This window comes from Bombus fervidus, chromosome 7, assembly GCF_041682495.2.
Source record: "Bombus fervidus isolate BK054 chromosome 7, iyBomFerv1, whole genome shotgun sequence".
Taxonomy (NCBI): domain Eukaryota; kingdom Metazoa; phylum Arthropoda; class Insecta; order Hymenoptera; family Apidae; genus Bombus; species Bombus fervidus.
Window position 1 is genome coordinate 13253487 of NC_091523.1, and position 27128 is coordinate 13280614.

General features: G+C 41.7%; 2 protein-coding genes across 6 annotated transcripts in view; both read left to right on the forward strand.

Annotated features, from left to right (window-relative positions):
- The window catches only part of Ldd (lipid droplet defective), a 31782-nt gene extending 18448 nt beyond the window's left edge, over positions 1-13334 (forward strand). For all 3 annotated transcript variants that reach the window (XM_072007129.1, XM_072007131.1, XM_072007130.1), the window contains 13 exons: positions 107-625; positions 699-874; positions 973-1237; positions 1296-1395; positions 1487-1629; positions 1712-1912; positions 2307-2487; positions 2563-2675; positions 2748-3573; positions 3900-4048; positions 4333-4515; positions 6400-6643; positions 10540-13334. In XM_072007129.1, coding sequence (XP_071863230.1) covers positions 107-625; positions 699-874; positions 973-1237; positions 1296-1395; positions 1487-1629; positions 1712-1912; positions 2307-2487; positions 2563-2675; positions 2748-3573; positions 3900-4048; positions 4333-4515; positions 6400-6643; positions 10540-10665 — 3226 coding nt within the window. In that variant the 3' untranslated portion in view covers positions 10666-13334. The remainder of the gene's footprint in view (positions 1-106; positions 626-698; positions 875-972; positions 1238-1295; positions 1396-1486; positions 1630-1711; positions 1913-2306; positions 2488-2562; positions 2676-2747; positions 3574-3899; positions 4049-4332; positions 4516-6399; positions 6644-10539) is intronic.
- Positions 13335-21954: 8620 nt separating this feature from the next.
- Mdr49 (Multi drug resistance 49) overlaps positions 21955-27128 on the forward strand; it is a 73597-nt gene continuing 68423 nt past the window's right edge. The window contains exon 1 of one of the 3 annotated variants that reach the window (XM_072007965.1): positions 21955-22680. The gene's annotated coding sequence lies outside the window, so the exon portion shown is untranslated. Of the gene's footprint in view, positions 22681-23748; positions 24229-27128 lie in introns of those variants that run through there. The other 2 variants (XM_072007964.1, XM_072007969.1) reach the window with 2 other exon arrangements.

Sequence of the window (27128 nt, forward strand, 5' to 3'; positions counted from 1 at the left end):
CCTCTTTCACCGTCGACTCCTTCCAGATGCAAACTCCTTTTCCGTTTCGATTATCTTTAATCTTCTTGGATTTCAACTCTTGTTATCAAGCCATGTGTTCTCGTAGGATGTTGACCTCTTTGGAACTAGGCAGACAAGAGCACGAACCAGTATACCGGCTCTCTGGCGGCACAAAGAGACGGCTTTGCGTGGCTTTAGCATTTCTAGGCTCACCGAAGCTGGTGATCCTCGATGAACCAGGCGCTGGAGTGGATCCAGCCGCGAGGCGTAGGATCTGGCGTCTAATCGATCAACACAGAATCGGCAGGACCGTCATTCTATCGACTCATCATCTGGACGAAGCTGACATACTCAGTGACACCGTCGTCGTGATGCATAAAGGAAAGATACTTTGCACGGGATCTCCGTTATCCCTGAAAATGATGCACGGTCGTGGATACAGGCTTCTCGTAACGTTCCCTTCTGCCGATCGCGAAGAAAATGTTAATTCGATCGAAAGAAAAAAGGTGGAAGCTTTAAAGAGCGTGATCGAAGAAGTGGTGCCTAATGCGGTGACTAATGAAGTTTCTAGTACAGAGGTGGTCGTCACGTTGCCTTTCCAGGGGAAGAATGGTTTAAATAATAAGTAGGTTGATTGTTAGAAACTTTGTCGGTCGATGCTATCTTTTATTAGATTTTAGAAATAAATTATATTTCAGTATCGCGCAAGCAGCGAAGATTTTGGAAGACAGTCGCACAATTCTGGGTTACTCCCACTTTTCCTTGGAATGTGATACTTTGGAAAGGGTTTTCCTAGATCTGTGTTCTAGGGCAGAGAGCGGTTCGTCCATTATAACACCTATTCAAGATAACGTTATTAATATAGGTAACGTTGGTACGTGGGACGATGTCAAATATAGGATGACATTTTTTATTGACATTTGTTAATTAGTTAATTTTGTTAGTTTAATCTTTAAATTTAATTCGCAACAGATCCTGCGGTATCCAAAAACGTTGATCTAATTGACATCGAACCATCCTTGAATCCCTCCCCTGTTCAGCAAATCAAAGCTCTGCTGAAGAAACGAATATGGCACTTCAAAAAGGATTGGTTGACATTCTTAGCCGGTCTCCTCTTGCCAACCATGTTCGTTGCGGTTGCTATGGGATTCTCTTTGATCAGGCCTCCATCAGAGGATGAACCACCGCTGGTTCTTACGCCGAAATTATATGACACACATCCGACGTATTTCTACAGGTATGCAAAGTGCTTGCTGATACGTGGAGTTAATATTAACCATGAAATTTATTCCTAGCATCGATAACGGCGACGATTCGTTTTTGCAACACGTATCACTTCAGCTTCACGATCGATTCGGGGATGACTATGCTGGCGCATGGCAAACATTGCCTAATGTATGACCTTTACAGAATTACGCTAAAAACATGTGTATACTGGCAAAGTGAATATTTAAACTTCAACGGTAAATATTTTTTGTTTCATTAGGACACTGGTACCTGTAAATGTCAGGACGGTCAACAGGTTTGTCACGGCGTGTCCCAAGCCGTTGAAGGTCTTTTACAAGTATTGCCTGGCAGGCCCACTCTAGATTGGATAGTGTCGACTCATCAAGAATACATAGAGAAGAGGTACCACAGAAAGAAAAATAAATTCACTATCGAACAATTTAATTTTATAAATTGAAATTTGTTTAATTCTGATATTTCGCAGATATGGAGGATGGTCATTGTTCCATTCTAACCACGAACCACTCTTTGTTGTATGGTACAACAATAAAGGTCACCATGCATTGCCATCTTATTTAAGCGCGTTAAACGAAGCGATCTTAAGAGCATCAGGTGTTCAAGGTCGCCTAACAACCTTGAATCATCCATTAAAGCTGTCCAGCGATCAATTGAACCGAACCACATTGTAAGTTTCAATTTCCATATATTAATGAAAAAAAAAAAAAAAAAAAGAAAAGAAAAAGAAAAAAGAAATAACACGCGTATTCTCACTTACTGTTATATTTTGATAAACCAAATGCAATTAAGGTCAAAAGATTAGCATACCACGCTGATCTTACCATGTTGGTGAAATGAAGCGGAAAATGTGCATAATAAAATTGCGCGTGTTGCGTTTACTTTTAATTAACTCGTGGCGCCTATACAATCGCGTCGCTGAACATTTCAACCGGATTTCGTGGCTTTCATTATTCGAATCCTATTTCTGTCTGTTAATCTCCTTAACGATTTCGTGTTGCGTTTCTCGCCTGAACTAATTCAATATTAACGATCCGAAACGTACGAAATTTACGTCGATTCAGATTGCAGCATGTGGCTGACGTTGGCGTGGCGCTCGTACTTTTGCTAGCGTTCAATTTGGTGGCTGCTCAAGGGTCGAAGGAATTGGTGAGGGAAAGATTATCGGAAGAAAAGAGAATCCTGTTTCTTGCTGGCGTTCATCCTGTCACTTACTGGATCACCGTATTAATTTGGGATTTCTTCGTGAGTGATCAACGAAACGTTCGTGAGAATGAGAAGAAGAGAAATTGCAAGGCAATTTGAATTTAAATCTTTTAGGTGTTTGGTTGCTCCATTGCTTTGGCTGTCGTGGTTTTCGAAATTTTCGGACTTCCTGCGTACGTTGCTAGGGACAATTTGCCTGGCATTTGTTTATTATTGTTCCTCTTTGCGTAAGTTTGTATCGTATACAATCTACCGCTGTGTTCATTCAATTTTGATTAATCGAATTTATTAAATTGTAGGTGGGCAGCGTTACCATTTTCACATTTGACTGAAAAAGTCTTCGACGATTCAAGCATGTCGAACATGGTCCTTTTTTGCATCAACACGTTCATAGGCGTAGCTTCCCTGGCTACTATTTTGGTACTCGACATTCTAGGGAAAACGAAAACTACGGAAGATGTACGAGATATACTGCACTACGTCTTACTCATCTTTCCTCAATATGTACTGGGTGATGCTCTAGTACAAATATCACGGAACGATATCACAGCGCAATTATTACAAAAATTCCATATGGATACCTATCAGTCACCCTTAGGTTGGGAGTTATTGGGTCTTCATTACGTTTTCCTGACTATCGTTGGTGCCGTTCTTTTCTCTTTGAATTTAATGATCGAGTGTCGATTTCTTCCCAATTGGAATCGACAGAGGTGCCCGTACGAAGCGTTTCAAGAGGACGACGACGTATCGAAGGAAAGAATGAGGGTGGAGAGTGGCATGTCAGACGATATCTTGCAGACAGTGAAACTGCGCAAGGAGTATAGAAGTGTTTATGGTACGAATGTAGCCGTTCAAAACTTAAGCATTGGAGTGCAAGCAGGAAAGTGCTTTGGTCTTTTGGGAACGAACGGTGCCGGGAAAAGTACCACTTTTCGGATGTTAACAACGGAGATTATACCGACAGCAGGTAGAATAATACTGAGAGGCAAGGAAATCGGTTCAGGACCATTGTGCAACGGTGAAATCGGTTATTGTCCTCAGAGCGACGGTTTGGATGGTTTTCTTAGTCCGCATCAGTGTCTAACGATTCACGGAGAAGTTTGCGGTTTGAGCAACGTTCCCAAGGTAAGGGTTGATTTATGTTCAAACTCTCGGCCAATTCTCGCACTCTGAGTTTTCTCGGAGACCTTTGAATAACTTCCATCGTGCTTCACTGGCGCAAGGATCTTGTTTTTAATTATTTTCCGTTCGAATTTCCGGCTGATAGCGTAAAGACGATACAGAGGCAAGCAGGTGAAAATTCAACGTGTTCCTGCCTATTTTTCCACCTTGTTTTAAGACAAATAATTCCACGCGGATGAATTTTAGAATTTGCTCTTTTAAGAACCTTTTTTAAGCCACTCCCTTTTGCAGGAATTTAATATTATGCCGTGAAAAATTGTTTGTTTCAGGCGGTCGAGTCAGCGCTAAAGAGACTCGATCTTCTGAAATACGCGCACAAGAGAGTGAGCAGTCTCAGCGGAGGTAATAAAAGGAAACTATGTACCGCCCTGAGCGTAATGGCTCCGGTGCCCGTAGTTCTTATGGACGAACCAACGAGGTATTTCGTAAAACGGTTTATTAAGAGCACCTTTTTAATAAGCACAAAATTCATATTCCACTTATTTCCTTAATTCTCTATGTTTAGTGTAACGCATGCGTTTATTACAACTTGCCTTTCGGCTACCTTTCGGGGCTTTCGATTTTATACATAATCTTATTTTTTAGAATTAAACATAATCATTATAAATACTATGTATTCTGCTTTCCTTACATTTACCTATTCTAATCTTACTCTCTTCTAATTCTGCCTAGTCTAATTCTACTCATATAAATTATGCTTAGTGGAATGGATCCTGCAACGAAAGATCTGGTAGCCAAAACAATTAGGCATATGACGAAGAATCAAAGTTGCGTAATTCTAACTTCGCACAGCGTGGCAGAGTGTGAAAATCTGTGCGATAGAGTCGGTATTCTTGCCAAGGCTGGTCTCAGATGTATAGGGACGCCACAGCATTTAAAACACAAGTAAGTACACACATAAATACTTGCACTAATCGAATAATGCTTTTCGTTTCGTTACTCATATATTCCTGTCCCTGTACATACGGCAAGATTTAAAAGTTCCATTCGACATTAATATACTATTAACAGTTACAGCAGAATGTTCGATCATTCCGGACGAATATGCAAGTTCGAATATCCGGACAGGATTTATTTCGATCGACGTATTTTAATGATGTTGTCCCAACTAATGGATCGTTCGTGTTGGTTTCATCTCACGGATAGCTTTCTGACAAAATCGGTAACGCGACAATTTATTTGCCATTCCCTCTCGCCTTCTCCCATTTGGTCAATTGATTTTTAATTTCGTCCATCATTTTCCGCGCGTTCGATTCCCTCCGCCGGGAATTTCATAAAATTTCATTTCCGTTCGACGAAACCGGTCGGAGATTACGTTTCGGTTACAACGATACTCCGCCGTATTACCAACCGTGCCACGAACCCCCAACCAGCTCTCCCTGTTTCGCTTGTAACGCGTGCGCCAGCCCTTTAACTTCCTTTTCGGAATATAACATAGCACGCCATAAATATTTAGCTCTGGCTGCACCTTTCGCCTCCGGAAGTAACTCGGCGAAAATGTCCCTCTTATATCCCCTTCCTATTTTCTCTTTGCGCCCCGCCATCGAGCGCCAGAGAATTTACGATATCTCGCGTGCACGTGTGCACAACACGTTTATACGGTATTCCCCGGTGTGGTAATCCATCCACATTCTCCGGAGAACGTCGGATGGCAAGAAACGAACCTGTCCCCGTCGGATTTTTTGCCCATCGCATAAACAGTAGGATATTCTCGCGTACCCCTATGAAATACCGTGTGCAATATATACTTACCGCAGGATATTATAAACTTCTCTTTGTAACCGGCTTGTTCTTGCCAAAATTTCGTTCACATTTTCGACTTCTACATCGTTGCTCGTACGTTGTAACTTTCTTTATCATATTCAGTTCATATACGATTATCGTATTCAAATCGTCCTTTAATCGCCATACTTTTCAGATACGCTCGAGGATAAGAGCTAATGGCTGATGCGAATTGTTGAGAATTGTGGATCTTAATTGCCGAAATAAAAGTAAAGGAACACTAAGGTTACACTTAGAATTCATATTAAAATAGTTTTAGATTTACTTAATAAACGATTTCCAGGATCTTCGTCGATATCGACCTACGTCATTTGCACGCGTCTCGGCATTCTCTTTGTCTCACCATCTTTCATACCAGACTGCCAGCGGAACAGTTACATTCATCTGTTTTTCGAGACGCCGCACATACTTACACACGCTTATATTCACATACGTGTGTCACTACTACGCGGTCAATCTTGTCTAGGATACAAAATTATACATATTTCAATAGTAATAAGAAAAGATCGTTTGTTTGAGAAAATTACGATTAGAATCGAATCGGTTCCACGATGCGCATCGAGTTTTTCCAGCAATTCTCGCTCTTTTTATTTACTCGGAAACGGTTATTGTACAGAGAAACAGCTGACGTGCAAGCTATCCTTTCTCACGGCATAATTTATCGATGCTGATATACGTATACCGATATAAATGAATACAAATAGATGGACTTGCCGGTGAACGCGCATAGCGCGATAAATAATTGTTACGTCGCTTTTCCTGACTATTTCTATCTCGCCCGTGTACGTTCCTCTTGGTCTCATTTCCTTCTTGCCTTTATTCTTGTTTATTAAAGACAAGCTTGAGTATTTCAATCTCGTTGCCGTCAATGGCATCTTCGGTATCGGTGATGGATGCGCGTTTCGTTTGAACAACGTCTTTCGAATATTTAATCATTTACTTTAGCCTCGGACTTATCGTCTTGTTCGTTCGCACTTTTGTTCATAGATTTGGCGAAGGTTACGTAGCGTTTCTACGATTCCGGCAACCGATTTCATCCGCGGATCTAAGGAAAGCCGTTCTAAAGTATTTCCCGCGGGCTGTGGTCTCTTCGAGACAAGCCAGCGCGGCTCGTCTACTGGTACCACGAAGCCAGGACATGCCGGTGAGCAGCAGCTTTAATAAGCTGAAACTGTTGGCCGAGGAACTGAAAGCTACGGACTACACGTTGACACAAAGTTCGCTGGATCAGGTACGTATCATAAAAGTTTCAAGCGTATCTAGAGAAATATAGTTTCGTGTTTCAAGGATTATGTTTTACTTCGCCGTTTTAAATTACACTTCCAGCTAAAAGGTAATACCGACATTAATTATAAAGGTTAATACCAAAGTTAAAGCCCGATCTTAAGATTAAAAGGAGCATCGACGTTTGAACTAATTCGATTTGGAATTCTATTACTAGAATAGTAGTTGATAAATACTTTCAAGTTGCTTATCGATGTTTCGAATCGAACGGGTATCGATGAAATACCGGGAGAATGTTGCGCGCACTATACAATAGTCTTGTCTCGAGCAGATGATGCACAGCCTGCACGCTGCCTGCCATCAGACTGTTCGATCAAGGACGATCCTCGTTTACGTACCACGTAGCCTGAGGAATATTAATGGATTTGTCGCCTTATGGCTCACGTTGGTGCACAGTCTACCTTCGTGGTTTCTAACAGGCTAAGAGCCAATTTTCTTGTATCATTGTTTGCTTCTGCATATAATGTAAGCTTGTTTATACATTTTCTGCTATATTTTATTACGCCTTTAAGTCGCTGACTATACCAATGTTTCCGAGATCGTACGGAATTATTCATAATTAATTATTCTCCGCAGAAACAATTTCATTCACGCGCAACGAAGCAACTTTCCAGCCGTTTAATCTTCCTCGCGAGCTGGGAGAATTTTAATGCCGCAACACCGATGCTCCTCTGCGAGCTTCTATCAACCTTTGGCCATTTTTTCTCGCCGGGTGGCAACAGAGGAATTTTTCATTTAAGCGAAGAATTGCGTTGAAAGTAACGGCAAGCAGCCGCGTGTAATCGACTCTTCTGATCGATCGACGTTCACTTTCCACGTCGTGCGAAACAATGTTTCCGTCCTTCGAGATGAATTACATGTTCTCGACTCGTGATTGTCTTTTTCATTTCCCGAGGTATTACGCAACCACCGCGGTTAGTGTACCGCGTGAAATATAATTAAAAGTTGGGTACGCGTATCACGAAGGAAATACAGGAAGGGCAAAGAAAAAAAAAAAAAAAAGAAGAAAATTTGCATTCTACCGTTGTCTGTTTCCCGACGTCGGATTCTGTCGATTAGAGGGCCACTGATATTTGCTTAAAATTCCCTCGCAGATTCATGCAAAGTGTCCAGAATTTGCATGCGCCTGTTAATAAAGGAAGCGCAATTTGAACGCTAATTAAAAAAGTTACATCTCGGAAGTTCGTGGACATAGCCAGCGTTTGCTGTGATTAACGCCATTTAGGAATTTATTCTGGCCTATTCAGCCGGGTCTTTTGTGTTTCGAGTTTCATTGAACTCGTAGCTCGTTTTACCTACTTGACTAAAAATTTTTATTCCATCGCCGCGTTTATTTATGTTGGTATACGGCCAAACTGGCTCAAGTTCCATACGGTCGTCTGACACCTCGAATTCGCAAGAGAAAAACGATTTAAAGTTTTTCTCGCCGCTTGGGGATCCACGTTACGCCTAAATAATTCATAGCTGAGCGATTACGAGGTTGGCGCCGGAATAAGCGGAGATTCCACGGCCCTCGTACCACCATTCAATGGAATCACGTTCGCATCGTTTGTCCGCGTCTCGCGCTACAGCGTCCTGTCTCCTTAATGGAGATAAGATTCCAAGGACCGTCTATATACGTGGCTATGACGGGATTTGTTGATCCGGTTATGTTTACCCGTACACAAAGCTCATCCCTGGAGATTAACTCGGTTGAGAGACTGCTCCTTCTTAGTCTGAAACAGTCGCTCCTGGTGCCAACCACAAAATTCACCCTGAATAACTAATTTCAAACACCTTCTGCTTTAATTAATCGTTATCTGTGCAACCGGTTGCACGATCCACCTATTCTTCAAAGACCTTTCTATTCGGACCATTGAACCACTTAATTGGTTGCTTCGCACGCGAAACAAGCGACTACTTTTGATCTTTTTGTTGCAACAATTTTCTCATAGAGTTACCTAATCGACGATTAATAGAAGAAAACTAAAAGAAACTGGTACTCCGAGTGTGACTCGACTCGAAGTTGATCCAACGAGAGAATATTAATTAAACAACCATCGATAGAAACCGCTCGAATAATAAATTCGCTATCGTAGAGAGATTATTATCATTAATAACGAGGAGGTCGTGCATTATTTTGTATAGTGTTCTGCACGAACCATTCATTTATTTCTACGTTATTGCCCCATTCTTCTTCGGAATACCATTTAACTGTAATTACCAGTTTCTCTTTATTTTCGTAAATTGAGAAGGACGCAACTAGAAATTGCTTGAATTAAACAATAATCGAAATAACAGGAAAGTTCATGGACGAGCAATGGAATTTGAATACGAGATAATTACGACGACGTTTTATAAGCGATAGAGAAATAGGATCGTAAATCACGAGGCTGATCTCCGACATGACGAGATCGTAGAGATAAATATACGTAGAGTTCGTGGTCCCTGAAAGTACTTGGTTCCTTTTCTCGCCGATTTTTCTATGTTCGTGGGTGGCGTTCACATCTGAAAACGAATTTCCCTCTAAAGGGAAGAAATTGAAAAGGAATCTCTTTGGAGACTAGAATTGACCAGATCCACAGGAAGGTAAATTCATTCTGGTCTGGAAACAAAGAATCGCACGCTATCAAAGGCGACCGAACGGCGGCAATTTAATTGCTGGCGACGCGGAAAGTAAGCGTCGACCGTGTTTATCGCGTTTCGAGAACTCGAGCAACGATCGTTTCGACAGTCAGGAACACACCGCCCGCATAATTTAGTCGGCGAAATTGTACCGTTGCCAAAGGCGTTTGCGAAACAGCGGGATTTCCCAGCGCCCTTTAATATAGTGTCTTGGAAAACTAACTGAATTAAGATCGCTACATGCACCGATCGTTCGAATATTCAGGACTTGTTCGTTAATTAAAACGTTCTATATAATCGTAAGGTGTTTCAGCCTCTTAAAATATGGCGTATATATTGTCTTTTTATCGATGCGTACATATACCGTGCTTACACTAGAAACACATTAGAAGACAGATTTTAATGAATTCACATTTTTCCATTCTTTTCGAGATAAAGAAAGAAAAAGATACTCTTGTCCCTTCGGATTTTAGTGCTGTGATTTTCAAACGTTAAAGATCGTCCAAAATAAGGAATCGATGATATCAGATTACCTCTGATGGCGACGTCATGTTTCACGAAGCAACCGGTAACGCGAGACAAATTCTAGCCGCAAAAAAAGTTGAAACCGGGATGCAGTTCTTGCTTCTCCAGGGTGAACTTGTATGTAAACCGCGAACACTCGGGTCGTTCCGCGAGACTTTCGAGATTTTTTATGGTTCCTCGTGGAAGGGAAAGCGTCCTGTCCTCGATTCCTTTATTCCATACCAGTCCCTTGTCTTCCTGTTTTAATCCCCTTCACTCGCGTGCGATATCTCGACGCGGAGGACGCGATAAACGATCGCAGCGATATATCGACGCAACGATCGAAAGTTTAAGCATTTTCATTGGGAGCAGCGTGCACAGACTTGTGAAACTTTCACGGTTCTCATTCGCAGTAATTGTCAATTTACTCGTTACGATACATTTGACACAATCAGGTTGCCGGCATCGAATAGCCGATAAATTTTCAGCAAAAGTTCTCTTCCAATAAATGTCACGATAATTCACATGACAACGAGGAAATTGAGAAATAGTGGTTATATATGAACGCACGCTATGGCGTCTACGTACTGTGTCTATTATTTTATTCACCAATCAATTTATGTTTCGATTTTTTTCCGGCAATTGCCTTTTTTTACGATACAATACAAAAAAAAGGGAAAGAAGGGAAAGAGAAAAATAGAGAAAGAGAAATTAATTAAAGTTTTGCTTCCACAGGTGCTCGTGAGTTTTTCGGAGGACGTGGACAATGAAATCGATGGATCAGTTTACGCGCAGAGCAGTACCAACAATATCTCAAATATTTATACCAACATGGATACCATACATATGGAAACATTTTGATAGATTTTGAGTTGACTCGTGTTTACAATCGATACATCGTTATTGATTTTAAATTTTTATTTAATACGTGTTCTTACACAATTTAGTAGTTCATTTATCGACGCGTGAATCTTGTGGAGACTTCTGTGATAGCTTTACTTCTCTTGTATAGCGCCATGTTGAACGTATTATAAAGACTTTCAACTGTCGCATCAACAAACAAGCGCACACGATTGATTAGTTACTGATATATATAGATATATATACAATTCGCGTATGATACAAATTTTTATATACATTTGACATTTTACAAAGTTATTCCACTCGAAATGTTTACGCGAAATTTATTATTCCGGTTATGCGTTACCTATAATTAATAGATGTTTAATCGACGTTATATGCGTTAATATTATTCGTTAATTGATCGTCGCGTGTACAATAATCGTAGCTTTAATTTTAGTACATATGTACATCATCTTCTCGTTCGAATACAGAGGCATTCACGGATAAGTGTTTATTTCATCCGAGATAAAATTGGATCGCGTTGCATAAAGTGAAGAAATCAGGTCAACTATTGAAAAATTTCCACGCGGCCCGATAGATACATAATATTTATCAGCAAGCACTCCTCCTTGTATGTCAATACAGATTAATTAATGCAACGATTAATTGTATTATAGATAAATATTATATAATATGTGTATAAGATTTTACTATTTTTCATGTTATTAAGTGTACAAGTTTAGAGTTCCTTATTAAATGTAAACAGAGAAAAAGAGAGAGAGAGAGAGAGAGAGAGAGAGAGAGAAAAGAAAAATGTCGTTGTTAAGCAAGTTTCATAATATTCGATTAATAGAAATTATCCGACGCGGCGTCAAACATAAGAAGCGAAAAAATGAAATTAAAGTTAAACAACGATATCTTTCGAGTACATAAATTGATTCTTATCGCTCTTAGGTACACGTTCTTTTTATTACGCTAGATATAATTTAAAAATTCGCGAAAACCGATGAAACAAGGTGAAACTGTTTCGTAATTATTACGTTAAGCCAAAGCGATTCGAGTATTTATCGATTATATCAGTAAAAATCGGCACGTACGGAAACGATACGCTACATTTTATACGTTCTAAATGAAATATCTATCATTATCGCACCACGTAATTGATCGAACCACTGATAGTGGTCGTTATCGACAACGCGGGGTTACAACCATACAGTCGCGTGAAATTCGAACACGTCAAATCAAAACGTGTACCGGTAACACTTGCGATTGCAGAAAAGAAGAGAAAGAACCTTTAACAATCGCGAACGATGCGTTTCATCGATGAGACTCGCGTCAGCCACCTTTCATTCCCTTTAAATTACATACTCGTCGGTAGACCGTCTGTCTATACGTCAGTAAATGAAACGTTGACGTTGCCAAGACCTGAGCGAAATATTCGCAAAACTGGGAATATCCTGGTTTTGATTTTCTTCTCTAGCGGTGTTCTCGACGATTTGATTCGTGCTCGGTGTACCCTCGTGTCGACGGAATTTTCATCGGTGTCAGCGAAACGATCGAGTCGTTCCGCGTAAGAGAGGAAATATTTGGCTGTATTTTCGTGGCTACACGAGCGAGGTGTCTCTATGTATTTCGATTCGTTCGATTCTATTCGCAGTGCGATCTTCCAATTGAAATAGAGAAGAACCGTTTGTCTTTGTTCGCGTCTACGATCGGCAGACGGTAAATCGAACGTGGATACTTGCGCAAAAGAGGTAAACAGAGAGATACTAGCAGCTAATTAGAATCGAAGAGGAATCGAATCGGTGTTTGGTCACTCGTTTCGCTTCCTTTGGGTTTTCACGGTTTATATCGCATCGAATGGCTCTTTTCCAGATTCGCAATCGCAACTGTTTCTCGAGAACGCGCGGAAACGGTCGTTGAATCGTTCCATTCTATTGGCCATACATCGTTTTAGAAATAGCGTTTCGTTCATCGTTTTGTTTTCTCGTTTTTGTAGAATTTCTACATGTTCGCGAACCAAATTCAAACTCGATACAAATGTAAACGATAGCTGGTGGAAGTTTGAAATACTTTCGCGATAATTCTAATTCGAACGAGAATGACAAGTTTTAGAACAGACTTCTCGTGCAATTTCCTCGATTAAATAAACGTTGCGATAGAGGGTAGACAGTGGCCTTTTAAAGCAAAACCAGGCAGCGACATTTGTCATGTGCAGACGGAGAAAGCAACGAGAGAACGGAAATTATACCTATTGCGAGAGGAAGCATCTGCGGGGATAGAATCGTTTCTCCGTTCTGTTCGTTAAGTAGAGAACGGTAATTTCATCGAACGAACTCCTGCGTTTCCGACGTTCTCATTATTGTTTCTATAGTCGCATACCGTGCTGTATTTTATTTACAATGGCGAGTATCCGCGGATTTGTCAGCCATCCGTAAGGATGTACGATACGAAGAGTAACTCTCGACCGACGAAACACGAATCAACCGAGAGACTCTTCAGTTCTGTAAGAACATTGTTCTCGCATTGAAATTGAATCTTTCTTCAAATTTATTTGTTCGTATTTCGTTAGAAAATTATATATTACAGATTAAAGGTATCTCTTAAATTGTATCGTATATACATTAGTTGTATCGATCTAGTGGCACTCAATTAATTCACAAAACTTTGCTTTTACGTGGAACAAAGAGGAATAAAAAGATAGATAGATAGAGAGAGAGAGAGAGAGATTAAGGGAAGATATATATTTTTCGATGAATCAAACAAGTATTAAACTCGCATTAACGTTATTAACGTTCATCTGGCTGATCGAGGATTCGGCTCGAATTAGCGTGAATATTAAGGAGCACTCGGACCGAATTGGCTACGTGACAAGACTCGGTTACCTCCGGTCGACAGGAATTTAGGATGGAAAAGAGGCGAAGACAGGGATTAAGTCTCATCGATTTCGTTCGATACAGAGGGACACGTTATTAGCTCGGCTGGATTCGCTGCTTTACGAGAAGAATGGGGAATTAGACGGGGTTGATCTTGAATTAAACTTTCGAGAAAGTACGGAACGGAATCTCACGTGGCGCCGGGATTTAAATACGAAGGAGACGATTTATCGGCTCCATTTGCACGCCAGCGGATTTTCATTTCTACTGTCGAACAGCGGCAAGAACCGATCAATAAGGAGAAATCGAGATCGGGGGTGTGACATAAGCTAACGATCAAATCGAGACATGTTTCATTCGCGATTTATAATGTAGTTTCAGATCGAGCTTGCGTACCAGAAATTTGTTTTCGACGATATGAAACCGGTTCTCTTGCGTCTCGATCGGCTTTCGCGTTAAACGTTGCTCTTTCATATCCGATTCGTTGTATTCGTACACAGTTTTATCGATATTTTCGGGAAGGGGGAAATTATGAAATTAGATAAGAACGAGAATCGTAATTATTTTGAATACGGTTGAAAATAATGTTTCGTTCGAACGAGCAATAATTAAGCTACATTGTCCAGCGTAATAATTAAATACAAATTATAGGAGCTTCATGTATTATATATTATAAATTGTGACATTGCTTATTAATAAAGCAATAAACTGATCGTTCAGAAAATTATTTGATATTTATCCGCGTTATGCGAAAGCCAGTATTTTAATCAAATCCTTCGCGAAACGCATACATTATCGTTTATAGTACGTTACGAAACATTTAATGCAATTAAGATATGCATAAATGAATGCTGTAATTACAAGATGAAATTGGTGTTTAGTCACCGCGTGTATTATTACCAAAAGTAGGTTATGCTCACATTGGGATATTTTATTAAAGCCTACGTTTAAAATTAACAAGTGTTTGATCGATACAATTGTCGTGTGGGATATTTTTATATTTAAACGTTCGCGAATATCATTAGAGAAATGCGCGCGTCTATCGTTAAAGAAAGGCGAAACAGCCGAGAATACTTGGCCAGGAACATCAAGGGTACTTCTGTAACGTAATATTTTGCAAACCTCGAAACATCGTATTTCCATATTCTTTCTAACGGTCCGATTAAATTGGTTCCCGTAATCTTTCAACCTCGTCGAATCCATAATGGCTCTTTAGTTTCGAACTAGTCCACGAGATAGACAAATTATCCGTGTTGTTAACGACGGTAGACACAATGATGGATCGATGATCGATGTTGTTTAACTACGTATCACAACGATATCAATTTGCCATCAATTTACATGGAATCGATGCAAAGGATATCGTTTAAGGTGCCGCCGCCGAGACGGGCGTAACTCTCCGAACGGGAATTATAGTGTTACGACCGTTCGCGGAGAGACGCGGTCGCGAGGAAAACGCGTCAGCGAGAGGCGTAAATTCTCGCTACGATTCGGCTAATCGACGCCGCGAAATAGTCGTTCCCCGTGTTTCGATTAGGATAACAGGGGTGGTTGATTGAAATTAACACTGTGTTAACAGGTCAATATGACATATATATTCAACGATATATCACACAATATTATGAGCGTCACAAGTATTTGACGATGAGTATAGTTAATGCGTTACAGAAAATATGACCCGATTTGACGATATCTCTCGATGAGATAGTTAGACTTTACAAACGGATTGTTTTGAAGGTAGAACCGTGGTAGACTTATTGACTGTTCGGACGACGAAAATGAACTACCCTGAGAGTGACGATGCTAAGTCAGAGTTGAGCTAGGAAAGGGTGTGTGTAGCACACGGGATCATCCGATTTGTTGATGACAGTTTTTGGCCAGGAAGAGATTCTTTAGAGTACGCAATAAGGAGGTGCAGACATATGGTTGCCATATGCGATGCAAGGCCCCGTCCAGGTAGAGAGTCGGCCGACGTAACAATAGAAACTTGGTGAACCGATACGAAACAAAAAGTACAAACTATTTCTCTTTATTTTCTAATCTTTTTCTCGCGTTTCTTTGCCTATTTCGATTAAAAAGTATTTCGATTACAATTACGATTACGATTGGGAATAGAACGAACACTGCAGGAAAAGCATTCAAAGTTACTGATTGATTTTATAAAATTCCCTCGCGGAGAGGATCCTAGAGGACCTAGACTGGTAGAAGTAATGGGCGCGAAATTATTCCAAGCGTTTTACTGGCGCATAGGGAACTGTCGTGAATACAGGTAACCAAGCGAATCGGAAAACCGGCTACGTACTGCGAAGCTTTGGTTAAACTTGGAAACAACTGCTGTCATTTGCAGATGCGCTCACCGACCGGCCGACGTTCGCGGAATATACATCCTTACTTTGCAGAATAAGAAAACGAGGCTGCGTAGTCTCGGTGCGTGCACCGAGTACCAACATAATGCGTGCTTACTTCCTTTTTTCATTAGAACGCATGCACTTTCAAGACTAATTTCCACCGGTTGTTTGACCATTTAACGTTACCTCGATCGATCGATATAAATCTTTCACGGAATTAACGCGATTCGAGCTGCGAGTACACATTTGATTACGTTGATCATATAGACAAGTCGGTCCAATTGATCATCGAACAATCAACGACTTTACAAACAGGTATTCTGTTTTTAATAAGCAGATAACGATCTGCTGTTCAAACTTTCGGACGATCGACAAATGGCAAAATACGACAGAATGCAAATGGCCTGTTCCAGTACCGAGGGATCTCTCATCTTTGTGTACGCAAGTTCATCCGTGTCGGTGTGCCAGTTATCCAGCCATTAGCCAGTGCATACAATGAGTCGGATGCACTTGTAGAGAGCGATCGCAGCAGGCTTCGCGACACGACACGACATCGTTCAGCTCGATGCTGATTCTCTATCGACCTTCTTCGAGCACCTTCCCGAAGATATCCCTCTTCAGTCGGCAACAGTAAGTCGCGTTAAGTCGGACTAAGCCGAGGTTTTTTTTTTTTTTGTAATCATTATCTAATTTGTACTTTACAATTTGTTCAGCTGGACATTTGGTAAATTTTTCTAACTTAACTTGAAAGCCGAGGTATTTCATCTTTGGAATGGTTGTTCCGCTCTGGTCAACGATTTTGAGTTCTGGCCTGTTCGGTATGGAAATTCCTGTTCAGGGTTTGTTACGTCCGGTGACCCTTTACATAACCCAGAATCTACCCCTCGGTCGAGGCGGCCATTAGCCGTGCAAATATAATTAGTCGGACCGCAATAATCCTAGGGAATTGTATTAAAACTAATCATTGGTATTTTATCGTTAGGGCTCTTAATCGTTATAAAATATATTCAAGTCAAGACGTTCCGTATGATTATTGCTCCATCACGTAGAAAATGGGAAGGTCGGGTTTTTCTCATGTTCAATGGTCATTTCCACCTTCAAGTGACCAGTAATGGGGCGACCAACACCCAGCAATAGTTTTCCTCTGCGACAGCATCGTCACCGAACTTCACTGGTTCATCGCCCTTAGATCAGTCACTGGTTGTCATCTTTAGATCATCTGTTTAACTTATATTTTGTCCACAAGTTTTTGGGATAAATTGTACATCGTAATCTGTTATTCTCAGTGATATAATTAATTCAACCACCTCTATTATCCTAACCAAATTAGGGGATCGATCATTTCGTGGCGTCGATTATATAATCGTAACGAGAATTTACGACTCCCGTTGGCGCGCTTCCTCGTGGTCGCGTCTCTCCGCGAACGCTCGAACAGGATTTATCGTTGTCCTTAGTCTACGATACGGACAACACATCTGCTATTTTTTGAAATTTCCCAGGCTACACGTTATAAAGTTTACAAATCGGATCACATCGAGAAAGTAATTGGTACATTTTAAGCGCTCGACGTGTCATAAACTTTGATATCTGATGAGAACTCGACGATAGTCCAACTGGACGACGTCGTCAACTGGACGTTAGACTACGCACCTTCGACCAGGTACCACAGATTCTCACCTCACAGGAAACGTCGACGAAAACACATCCTTAGACTGACAGTTAGAATATAAGCACCAGGTGGTTCGAGAGAAAGAGACTCATCACGTACTCGCCTAAACTCGTTTAAACTCTGCTACTTACGTTTTATATTCTTACGTTTATATCAAACACTTCAAATAAACATACTAATCGCAAGCTTACTAGAAATCTTTAATCTACCTCCACCTTGGACGTTAGTATCGTTCAAGGTTGACGACCTCAATCGAACAGTTGCAACTTGACCGATGGCCACCTAGTTGATAGGTCGCAATAATCTCTGATATCATAGAATACCATAAAACTCGTTGGTTGATCGAGAAGCTACACCTGAAATTTTTTTAAATGCTCTTTTTTGCTGCTACGTGTAAATCACGCGTAACATGCTGTGAATCGAGTTGTAATCCATGCAAACCTGCGATTTGACCGCGCGTGGAAATCAATTCGGCGGTTCGAGTAATTTCTGCGGAAAAATGCCGCCACGTGACGTTTGTGGAAGAGTGGAGGAGGAATTGGTTTGTCGCGGAGGATCGGTTGTTTGTTGCACGGTGGTTTATCGATCTTTCTGTCATCGTTTAACGGTTAACCGCCGTTTAACACTTGAAAATCAGTCGGCTGCCAGGGCCCGGCAAACAACAATTTCATTTCCTCGTTATTTACTTTCGACACGGCTTAGTTACCGCTGCCAGACGATCGATCTTTTTCCCCGCCAAGATCGAAATACTCGACACGGGCTTTGTTATCGCGCGAAACGCGATCGATTCGCGTGGCGAATGTTATCGACTAAAGAAGAATTTAAAGACAACACGCGCATCTCTGTTACTCGTTGTTATCAGATAATTCGGCAGACTCGATGGAGCTGCGAGTTAATTTATCTGGCGGCCATTAACGAGCCGGACACTTCGAAACACGATTTTTATTGACATACCGATTATAAATGATTTTGAAAACCAGTTTTTTATTTACCCTACGTGAATCAACATGCCTTCACGCGAACGTTAAGCTATGCACATCGTGAAAACTGCGTTCCTTCTTGTATCGAGGAATCGATTAACCTTTCGCAGAGTCTTCGGTTCTTTCTAAAAGAATTTCATTAATTGGATGGCCAAGGAAAATGGACGGCCATTAATTAAGAGCGATTTTAACCTCGTGAATGAACATCGTTTAGTCACGATACGCGAGTCAGCGATCAATGAGCAGACCCGAAAGAGAATTATGCTAGCGGAATCGTTGTTCCATACGAATAATTCATACAGAACGAAACGAGAATAAACGTAGCCTCTGGCGTGCAATGGAGATGGGCAAAGAGAGCGCAGAGGTGGGAAACGACGTAGCCATTGCTATCGGAAATTGAAACGGACTGAATTTATTCGGTCACCCTCGCCTTTCCTCTCGTAGATTCTCGTTTAGCTTCTCCATCGTTCCTGCCGTGCAACGAAAATATTATACCGATACACGCGGATCGGAGAGGTTCATTGTACGGAAAATTTCGGGAACATCCAGTGGAAAGTTCGAAGTACTGTGAAACCAGAGTGCAAGAACACTCAGAGCTGATAAACCACTCGAACGGTCGGATTGCTGGATAGCGGTTTCATGTTAAGATCTTTCAATGAAAACATGTTTTCGAATTTATGCTCACGTAAGGAATACCTCGCGAGAATGCTGGCTCATCGGATTACTTCAGCGTGACACGTTCTATCTTATCGCTGGCAAAGGTATCTTTTATACTTGTTTGTCTTTGACTCGTGAAAACGAATAGGGAAACAACGAGACAGACACGTTGACGTTAATCGAACAGATCTTATGTCAACGATGATCCATAGAATCCGTGTACTAATCAGAAGGAGGGCGCATGCCAAGAAACTAACGATGAAAGCCGATCGACATAAACCGCTTTGCTTGATTAGAACACGTCTTAGTGGAACGTGATCGCGTCTGATCGAATATTGTGCAGCATCGTCGATTCCTTGAGGAGTGCAGGTCGCGAACTGCAGCAATTCAATCAGTTTCCTTGCTCCACCCTTGCACCAACTGATGGAGAGGATTGTCTAATTAGATTAATCCACCGAATATGTCTCGAGGTGAGCCTCACACGTAGGCATAACCATCCATCACCAAATAGAGGGGGTGTGAGAGAGAGAGAGAGAGAGAGAGAGAGAGAGGAATGGATGGCTTGGCATTTAATTCAATTTCGAAGCCGCGGTCTAATCGGGCTGACTCCGATATAATGAACGATTAATTTTAATCGATTCGGTGCTGTACCGGCATCAGAAAGGCGTGACTTGGCAAGTGGCTTCTTTCTGAATCCGATCGTGGCACATCGCATATTGAACTTCGGTAGGAAACGCAGTATTCGTGAAAACCAGTTTAATCCGCTTTCGTCTCGCCAATGTCTTTACTTTGCACTGATAGAGAACTACGTTTAATTTCATTGACTACGTATCCTTGACAAAGCCGCAAGTGGTAATTCTGCGTAAATCTATCGTACGCGAATCTATCAATTGTTTACCATTGTACGCGCTTTGACTTAACCGGTTTCGTTGCTATCTTTTTCGCCTATTACTCGGTTTTTTGGCAACTTTATTTCTCCTAATTCCATTCTATTCCTCTAGAATTTCCACCGTGTTTCCAATTGGCGATAAAACGAAACTTCTTTTTCCACGTGTTCTTTAAGTCTTCCAAGAATAAAGAACACCATGTGGATATCGGTTGGCGAAAAATAGGTCTTCGTCGTTCGCAGGAAGCCTCGCAGGCGTCGATCTTCCGGACTCGAGTTGAATATATCGTTGGCTGCTTAGAACCGAAAGGATGTATCTAATCAAATCGATTCTCGTTTCAGCGAGAATTCGTCCTGCGGCAACTTGAATACACGAACGTAACGATCGATCATGTATCTCCGCTAGGTATTCTCCGTTTAACCTGCTTCCCGTCGTTACGCCGACGAAGACAGGTCTCTGAGGATGGCAGCAGTGATCAAGATTAATCGTATGTAAATTACCCAGGTGCCGCAGGGAAGATCCCCCGAGATTCAGGGACACGTATGACGCTGTTTCTCCCGACGATGGAACCATCCGAGATTTTGGTAATTGAAAATAGGCCCGGCAGACTATGCCGTCGATGCCTGACAAATCTTTGCCCATTTGCATGGGACGTCGTGATCTCGTTTCGAATGCGGAACGTGGCTTCGATTCATCGACGAAGCGTTGCTGCTCCTCGTTACGCGCGAATTTAGAGACGTGGAAGGAGTCTCGTTGCCACGAATTGCTCCCATCTTTTTCATTAGACCCGGTGTCATTACTTCGCGTAATTGGAATATGTTCGTCTCATTTGTTACAAATTTGCGTGGATCTTCGAATATCATTAAATCGGAGCGTATGAAATGTCTTATAAATCTAAAACATATTATTTAATTAATGCAATTTTCACACGCAAAATTTCGAATGCACGGACATTTCACACGCGCCAATCTAATGATCCGACGCAGGGAAATGGGCAACTCCCCAGCAATTCTAGACGACGAGGTAGGGGTAGTTCTAGATCACTTGGGTGGAAAGATAAAAAAGTCATTGCGAATACGAGATTCATTTACTATGGTGGATAGTCGATTAATTCAATTTTTTCTTAGATCGTTCTGATGAAAGTATCGTAGTATCGTGGACAGATTGGCTAAGAAATATCGGCTGAACCATAAACAATGTTGCTGATATTACGAAACACGTACGTGGTGGGGCTATGAGAAAAGACAAAGGGATGTTTAAAGCAGAAGGACGAATTAACAGGCAGTCGTAAGTTGAAAGTCGAGTTGTGAGGAGTCGAGAGTTGAGTCGCCGAGTTGTTGCGAGTTGTAAACTATTAGTTGTGAGTTGTGAATTATCCATTTAGTTGTTTTAGTTATAGCACACTACCGTATTTAGTTCACGTTAAATAACCATCGTTTCCTGTTTAATTCATTGTAAATAAATACATCTATCAATAAACTTATAGGATAGAAATCATTGAAAACCCCAATTTCTAATATTTCTGAATAAATAAATGCTATAGTATTAAATATTAAATTATCCAGAGGTTTCGTTTTTACGGATTGTACAAGATCAAACGAACGGATAAGAGATTTATTCGTATTTGTAATTTCGTGTTATGTGTGATATCAATTCTACATATATTATATCATTATAAACTTGAAACTCTTTATCTTTGGACGAGAAGCGTATGACATTCGTATAGATTTTTTACGTTAAACGTTGATTTTTTACGTCTAACAAATTTTGATAACGAAATTCGCTGGCCCGAGTAATCCGTTTCATCGGTGATTCGCCTTATCGCACAGATAAACTTTAGTGAAATGTATGCCACGCAAGTGGGTTAAGTGATCGGTCGAGTTACCGAATCGAGAAGGCAAAAGTGTACCAGTAACGAACAAAGACGTGACTTATTCATAGAGGACTCAGTCGTTCCGTGATCCTGACCGCGAGTGAATAACCGTAACAACGGATAAATTACGGGGACAGTATACGATGGTTCGCGTTTGCAAAATGCATGAAACGTCGCGTGAATTTCGTTTCGTCATACTCCATGGCTTTCAATGCCGTTGAATATTTCAACGCGTTAATACCGGTCGAATTAACGATATTTTTTCCACTGCCCTCCGATTCTCCTATCCTTTTTCCACGTTGTCCCTTTCCCCCCCCCTTTCTTTTTTTCATATTCGTTCTCGTTGTTATCTAGAATCTGCTCGCACAGCAGTAAAATTTTTCGCGGCGTATCCACGCGTACAAGCTGCGGCTGTAACGCACAAAATATACGGCCATTGAAATTTAATTACGAGCCGGTGCTAACGTGACGCGTATTGCGCGGTCCCGAGGTAGAATCGACGGTTTTTCGGATGGAAACGCGTGCCTTTTAGCGTTCAACCCTCGTGACTCGATGATTCACGGCCGATCGATTCCGGCAACCGGTGTTATACGAGCAAACAATGGTGGATGTGATCGTTATAGCTGCAGAATTTCGAAAGACATTGTGACACGGCTTCTTACTCGTATCAAACTCGTAGATACGATCGAAAAACAAATTAGCGCTAGTTACGTAAGCAGTCGTTCGAGGCTCGAGAATTTTACGTAAGTATGGTTCGTGCTGATTAAAGATAATGCCAGACTTTCTTGGTCATCGCGTTTCTTAGGATCCTCGGTCAGTGATGCGAATCGATTTGCAAAAGATATTACCGCGAATCGTGGATCGAATAGGTTTGTTAGTCTCGTGATTTATTTTACACGCTTCGAACGAACGATTCTCTGGAAAAGCAATCAACCTTGGGAGCATCGTTCACGACGATCTTCAAACGATTACGTGTCTCTAGCGAGAAACGCGATAACTCCATTTCAAACAACACTTCTGTTAATGCCTCGATGATCATCTGAATCATGAAGTTTTCAGTGCAGCCCCGTGACGTCAATATTGTTATCTAATTGAACGTAAATGGAAATCGTAAACAACCAAATTCGATTCGCTTTTTATCACGTTACACTGGATTTTCGACGAAATCCCTTTTTCCTGTAATAGGCAATCGTTGTAGCGGGGTTACCGTGTTAGTCGCTGGCCGAATTTATTTCGCGATAAACCACGTGGCGTTATTATTTTACTCTCCCATTCATTAGTTCGCCGTTTGTGAAAATTGTTTAGTCAGCTGCGAACACGAGTAATCATTGAATTATCGCGGTTACTTATTAGCGAATAATTGAAATCCGAATTACGTAATTAAACGCGTGGAAATTTTATTGTCAGTCGCAAGATACTACTCGACTCCCATCAATCTCCTTGATTTTACAACGCGGCCTGCGTTTTCCTCCTTCCCGCTGATTACTTCTTTTCTGCAAAGATTAGCTCGCTATTCTCCAGTCTCAACGACTGTTTCTTTGCTTACCGCAAACCGTCGACTTATCAGTTCCTTATGTAACGTGTCGAAAACATTTGTCATTTTTATATAGAAATCGTATCATGGTTTAAAATAGTACTCGCGTCGATTTGCATCGCGTCAAAATCCCTTCTATCGATCTACATATTTTTAAACATTTCCCGATGAATCAGCGATTCTTTTCCAAGATTTTCCACTCGATTCATCGCGTGCAGAGTTAAATCGCATGGATCTCGTTCGATCGTTCCGGAATCACGGCAATCGATCATTGTCTTCCACTTTTTCGCTCACGAAAATCCTCAACCGTATACGAAATCACGTTGAACGTACAAAGAGAAGAAAATGTAATGTTCTTTGTTGTGTTCCACGCGTTTCGGTGTGTATGGTATCGTGGCAGAACCTGACACTTGCGATGGCATGCACACCGGCGGTGAGCAGACTATAGGCAACGCACACATAGGCAAGAACGCAACATGGCAACCGTGGCAGTGTGGCAGGACGTAGACGATGGTTATACGTAGAAGTTCCAGTGGCAGGGGGTCAGTGTAAAACGGCCTTCTGTCCGCAACGTGTCGAACGTCGTTTCTATAAGCGAGTCAGTTGCCGCAGTGTCACTCCAGTTCGTTTACAAACACGTCCCACAGCCAGAAACCGGAGTGGATCGTTTCGTCGTTCGGTAACACGACAGAAAGTGTCGAAACGTTGTGGCCATCGTCGATAAAACACGCTGACTCGCAGTGTACGAGGATTAAAGGTAAATCGATGGAGATACGTAGGGGCTGGATCGCGATTTCCACGAACACGCGCCATACACAAAAGTATTTCCGCGTATTTTCCGCACGTTGCTTCGTAACAACTTCTACCGCTTTCCTTCTTTTCCAGTTGCCAAGCGACGCGTTTCTCCTGTTAACGAATTCTCGGAATTTCCGTCTTTTAAATGCAACCGAGACTCCATTTCGTTAAACGTTGATCTTATCGGTCTCTCTTCGAGACGTCTCTTCTCTCTTAGAATTTTCGTTCGAAAACAGTATACAACACGTGATCTGATTCAAATTTTATTGAAATACCAGCCTTATCTTATAGCGTTGTTTATTCAGACATAGCATATACGACACATTGGTCGGTAAAGCGATATTCAGCATTGGTGACAGAATTACGCTCTCTAGTAGCTTCCAGAAACACGCTCCTCTCTTCGTTCAGTACACGAACCTCTTATTTCTTCGCAATACTCGTTGTGTCGATTCACGATGCATGTGTAAAAGATCTGTCAAATGTCGAAAATCGAAGTCTGCGTTGTTTAGATTCTGCTCAAATGTCGTCTCTTTGTACAAGAAAGTGTTCACCCGTGCCAATCTCGTAAAATTTCGTCGACAATTCCCCTCTTCTCTCTTTTTGTTTTTGAAAACAATGTATTAGAGCGTAGGATATCACACTGATTGTTACGCTCGCTCTACGATGTTACGAGAGCTAGTGTTTATGTTTTCGTTCGCGTGTTAGGTATTTTCGTGGAATTTAAATTTTGGCGAAACCTCGAAACCAGTTACTCCGGCCATCGCAGAACACGACCAGGTAAAACTGCTCTGTGTTAGTTTCGCGTATAATACTTTGGTACGGTTGTATGCGTGACTCGTCCCATTGGTCGTATTTGACCTGGTCGAGCCAGGTAGCACAGAATGTTACCAGTTTTAGTCGTGGCTCCGCTTTAAGGATGCACGCAACGCCACCGGTTCTACGACGAGATATCGATTTTTCAGAATCCGCGTGGCCGAAACATGTGCGCTTCCGCTTTGAATCTCGCGCGTTCCATTTCGCCGTTGTTCCTATACTTTCTGACTCGTATTTTTAAACGAGGTCATTGTTATCACTGATCGTCGCATAATCCGATGACTGTTTCCAGAGGAATTTAAAAATGTAACAAAGGTCGCCTGGTTGGCCCCAAGGTGGGGAGAGCAGTCGTAACTATGTCGAGCGTGTTGTCCACGAGTAATTATTGATAAATTAGAAACACTTATATCTAAATTAAGAAGTTATCCATATGAAAATAAGTAATTAGACGTAACGAAATATCGTGATATTTTTGACGACATTGTACTTCAAACACAGCTTTAAACACGAAACGTAATCGGTGACACGGTATACTATTGGTATGTGGACTATCGAAAGAAAAGTTTCGTCGATTCGTTTGCGAACACGTATAGCCGCGATACAAAATACAATGGAGGATTTCCGAATAGCGTTGGTTGGAACGAAGCGTTTGGGATTGTAGAAAACCGCGCTTCGATCGCGTTTAAAGCAGCGAACGTGTAAACATTCGCGATTCTTTACCTGGTTGGAATTCGTGTACGATGCATCGTCGCATAAAATGAAATTCGTATAGCGGAATTCGACTAAAGTAAAATAAACGGACATTGCGCGAGAGATTTCCGTTCCTACGTATTATATTATTCCGTTAAATGTATCGAGCACGGAGTATCGCGTTCGTCGAGCGCTCCAAAACGCGATTCGAGCGCGTGGATATGGCCTTCGTGCAGAAAATAGCCCGCCGATCGTGAATCACGCGAGATAGCAGGCTCGCGAGCAGCTTTTCGATCGTCGAAACAGAAGGAATCACCTTCAGAGTCGAACGCGCTTTTATCTAAAGGTCTACAAACAAATCTTACGTCAGTTTGATAGCGGGGTACAAAGGTAGCTGCACGCCAGCTTTGAAATTCACCAGCTTAGGCAACCATGTTATTATCTTAAATCTACCACATTTTACAACAACGTAGTCTTCGCGACATTCGAACTTCGTAGCTTGTACGTCGACTTGCAGTTTCAAAGAGTATGCAATGGTGTACAATGTCAAATTGGTTCTTCTGCATGCACGAATGATATCTACGTATCTGCTGTTTACAGAATAGAAGATTCTTCGGAATGTATAATACAAGTTTCTAAAGAATCTATTCTTGACCGAGGTTTCAGGCCAAGTGCCGCGTTGCTGCGATGCCTCGGTTTACCAGAAAGCATTATCGCTTTCCCCACTCCGAGCAAGACCCTTACACAGCATTCGTTTCAAGTTCCAAGGCCTAGGCAACGCGACATCAGGTCATTTGCCATCACCCATTTGCACATTCTTGAGTTTCGTTTTCCGCGTCTCGAGTTTGACGCCAGTCTGCTTGATCGATTCAAGTTGGTTTTCCACTTTACACGATGCTTGAGTAATGTTCCGTGGGCGAGAAAAACGTCGTACGAACGCGCTCCAAAATCTTACGTAAGCGGCGAGATACGCGAAAGGCGGTGCACATTATCTCGACGGTACAAGAGATTTTTCTGCCAGCGTAATGGAGCAAGGTAAACGAAGTCGATTAGTTGGCTGGAAACGCGTGGTCGCGATTCTATCCGTTCATTGTCATTCCCGGCAGATGAATGGCCGCATATTTTCCTCGCGGAACCCTATATCCCGTGGAACGTTGCTCTGCTGGCGAACGTGTACCGCATGGGAACACCCGTTCTATGTACTCTCGCCGTCATCATGAACGAGCTATTCTCTGCGACGTTCGAGTTACTTCGCGCGTGTACGCGTTCGCTCCTCTTTGATCGGCCAAAAATAAAAACGCTCGAGGTGAGTCGAGAGAGACATGGGTGAAAAGAGAGCGTCGTCTCTTGGGTGTTGCG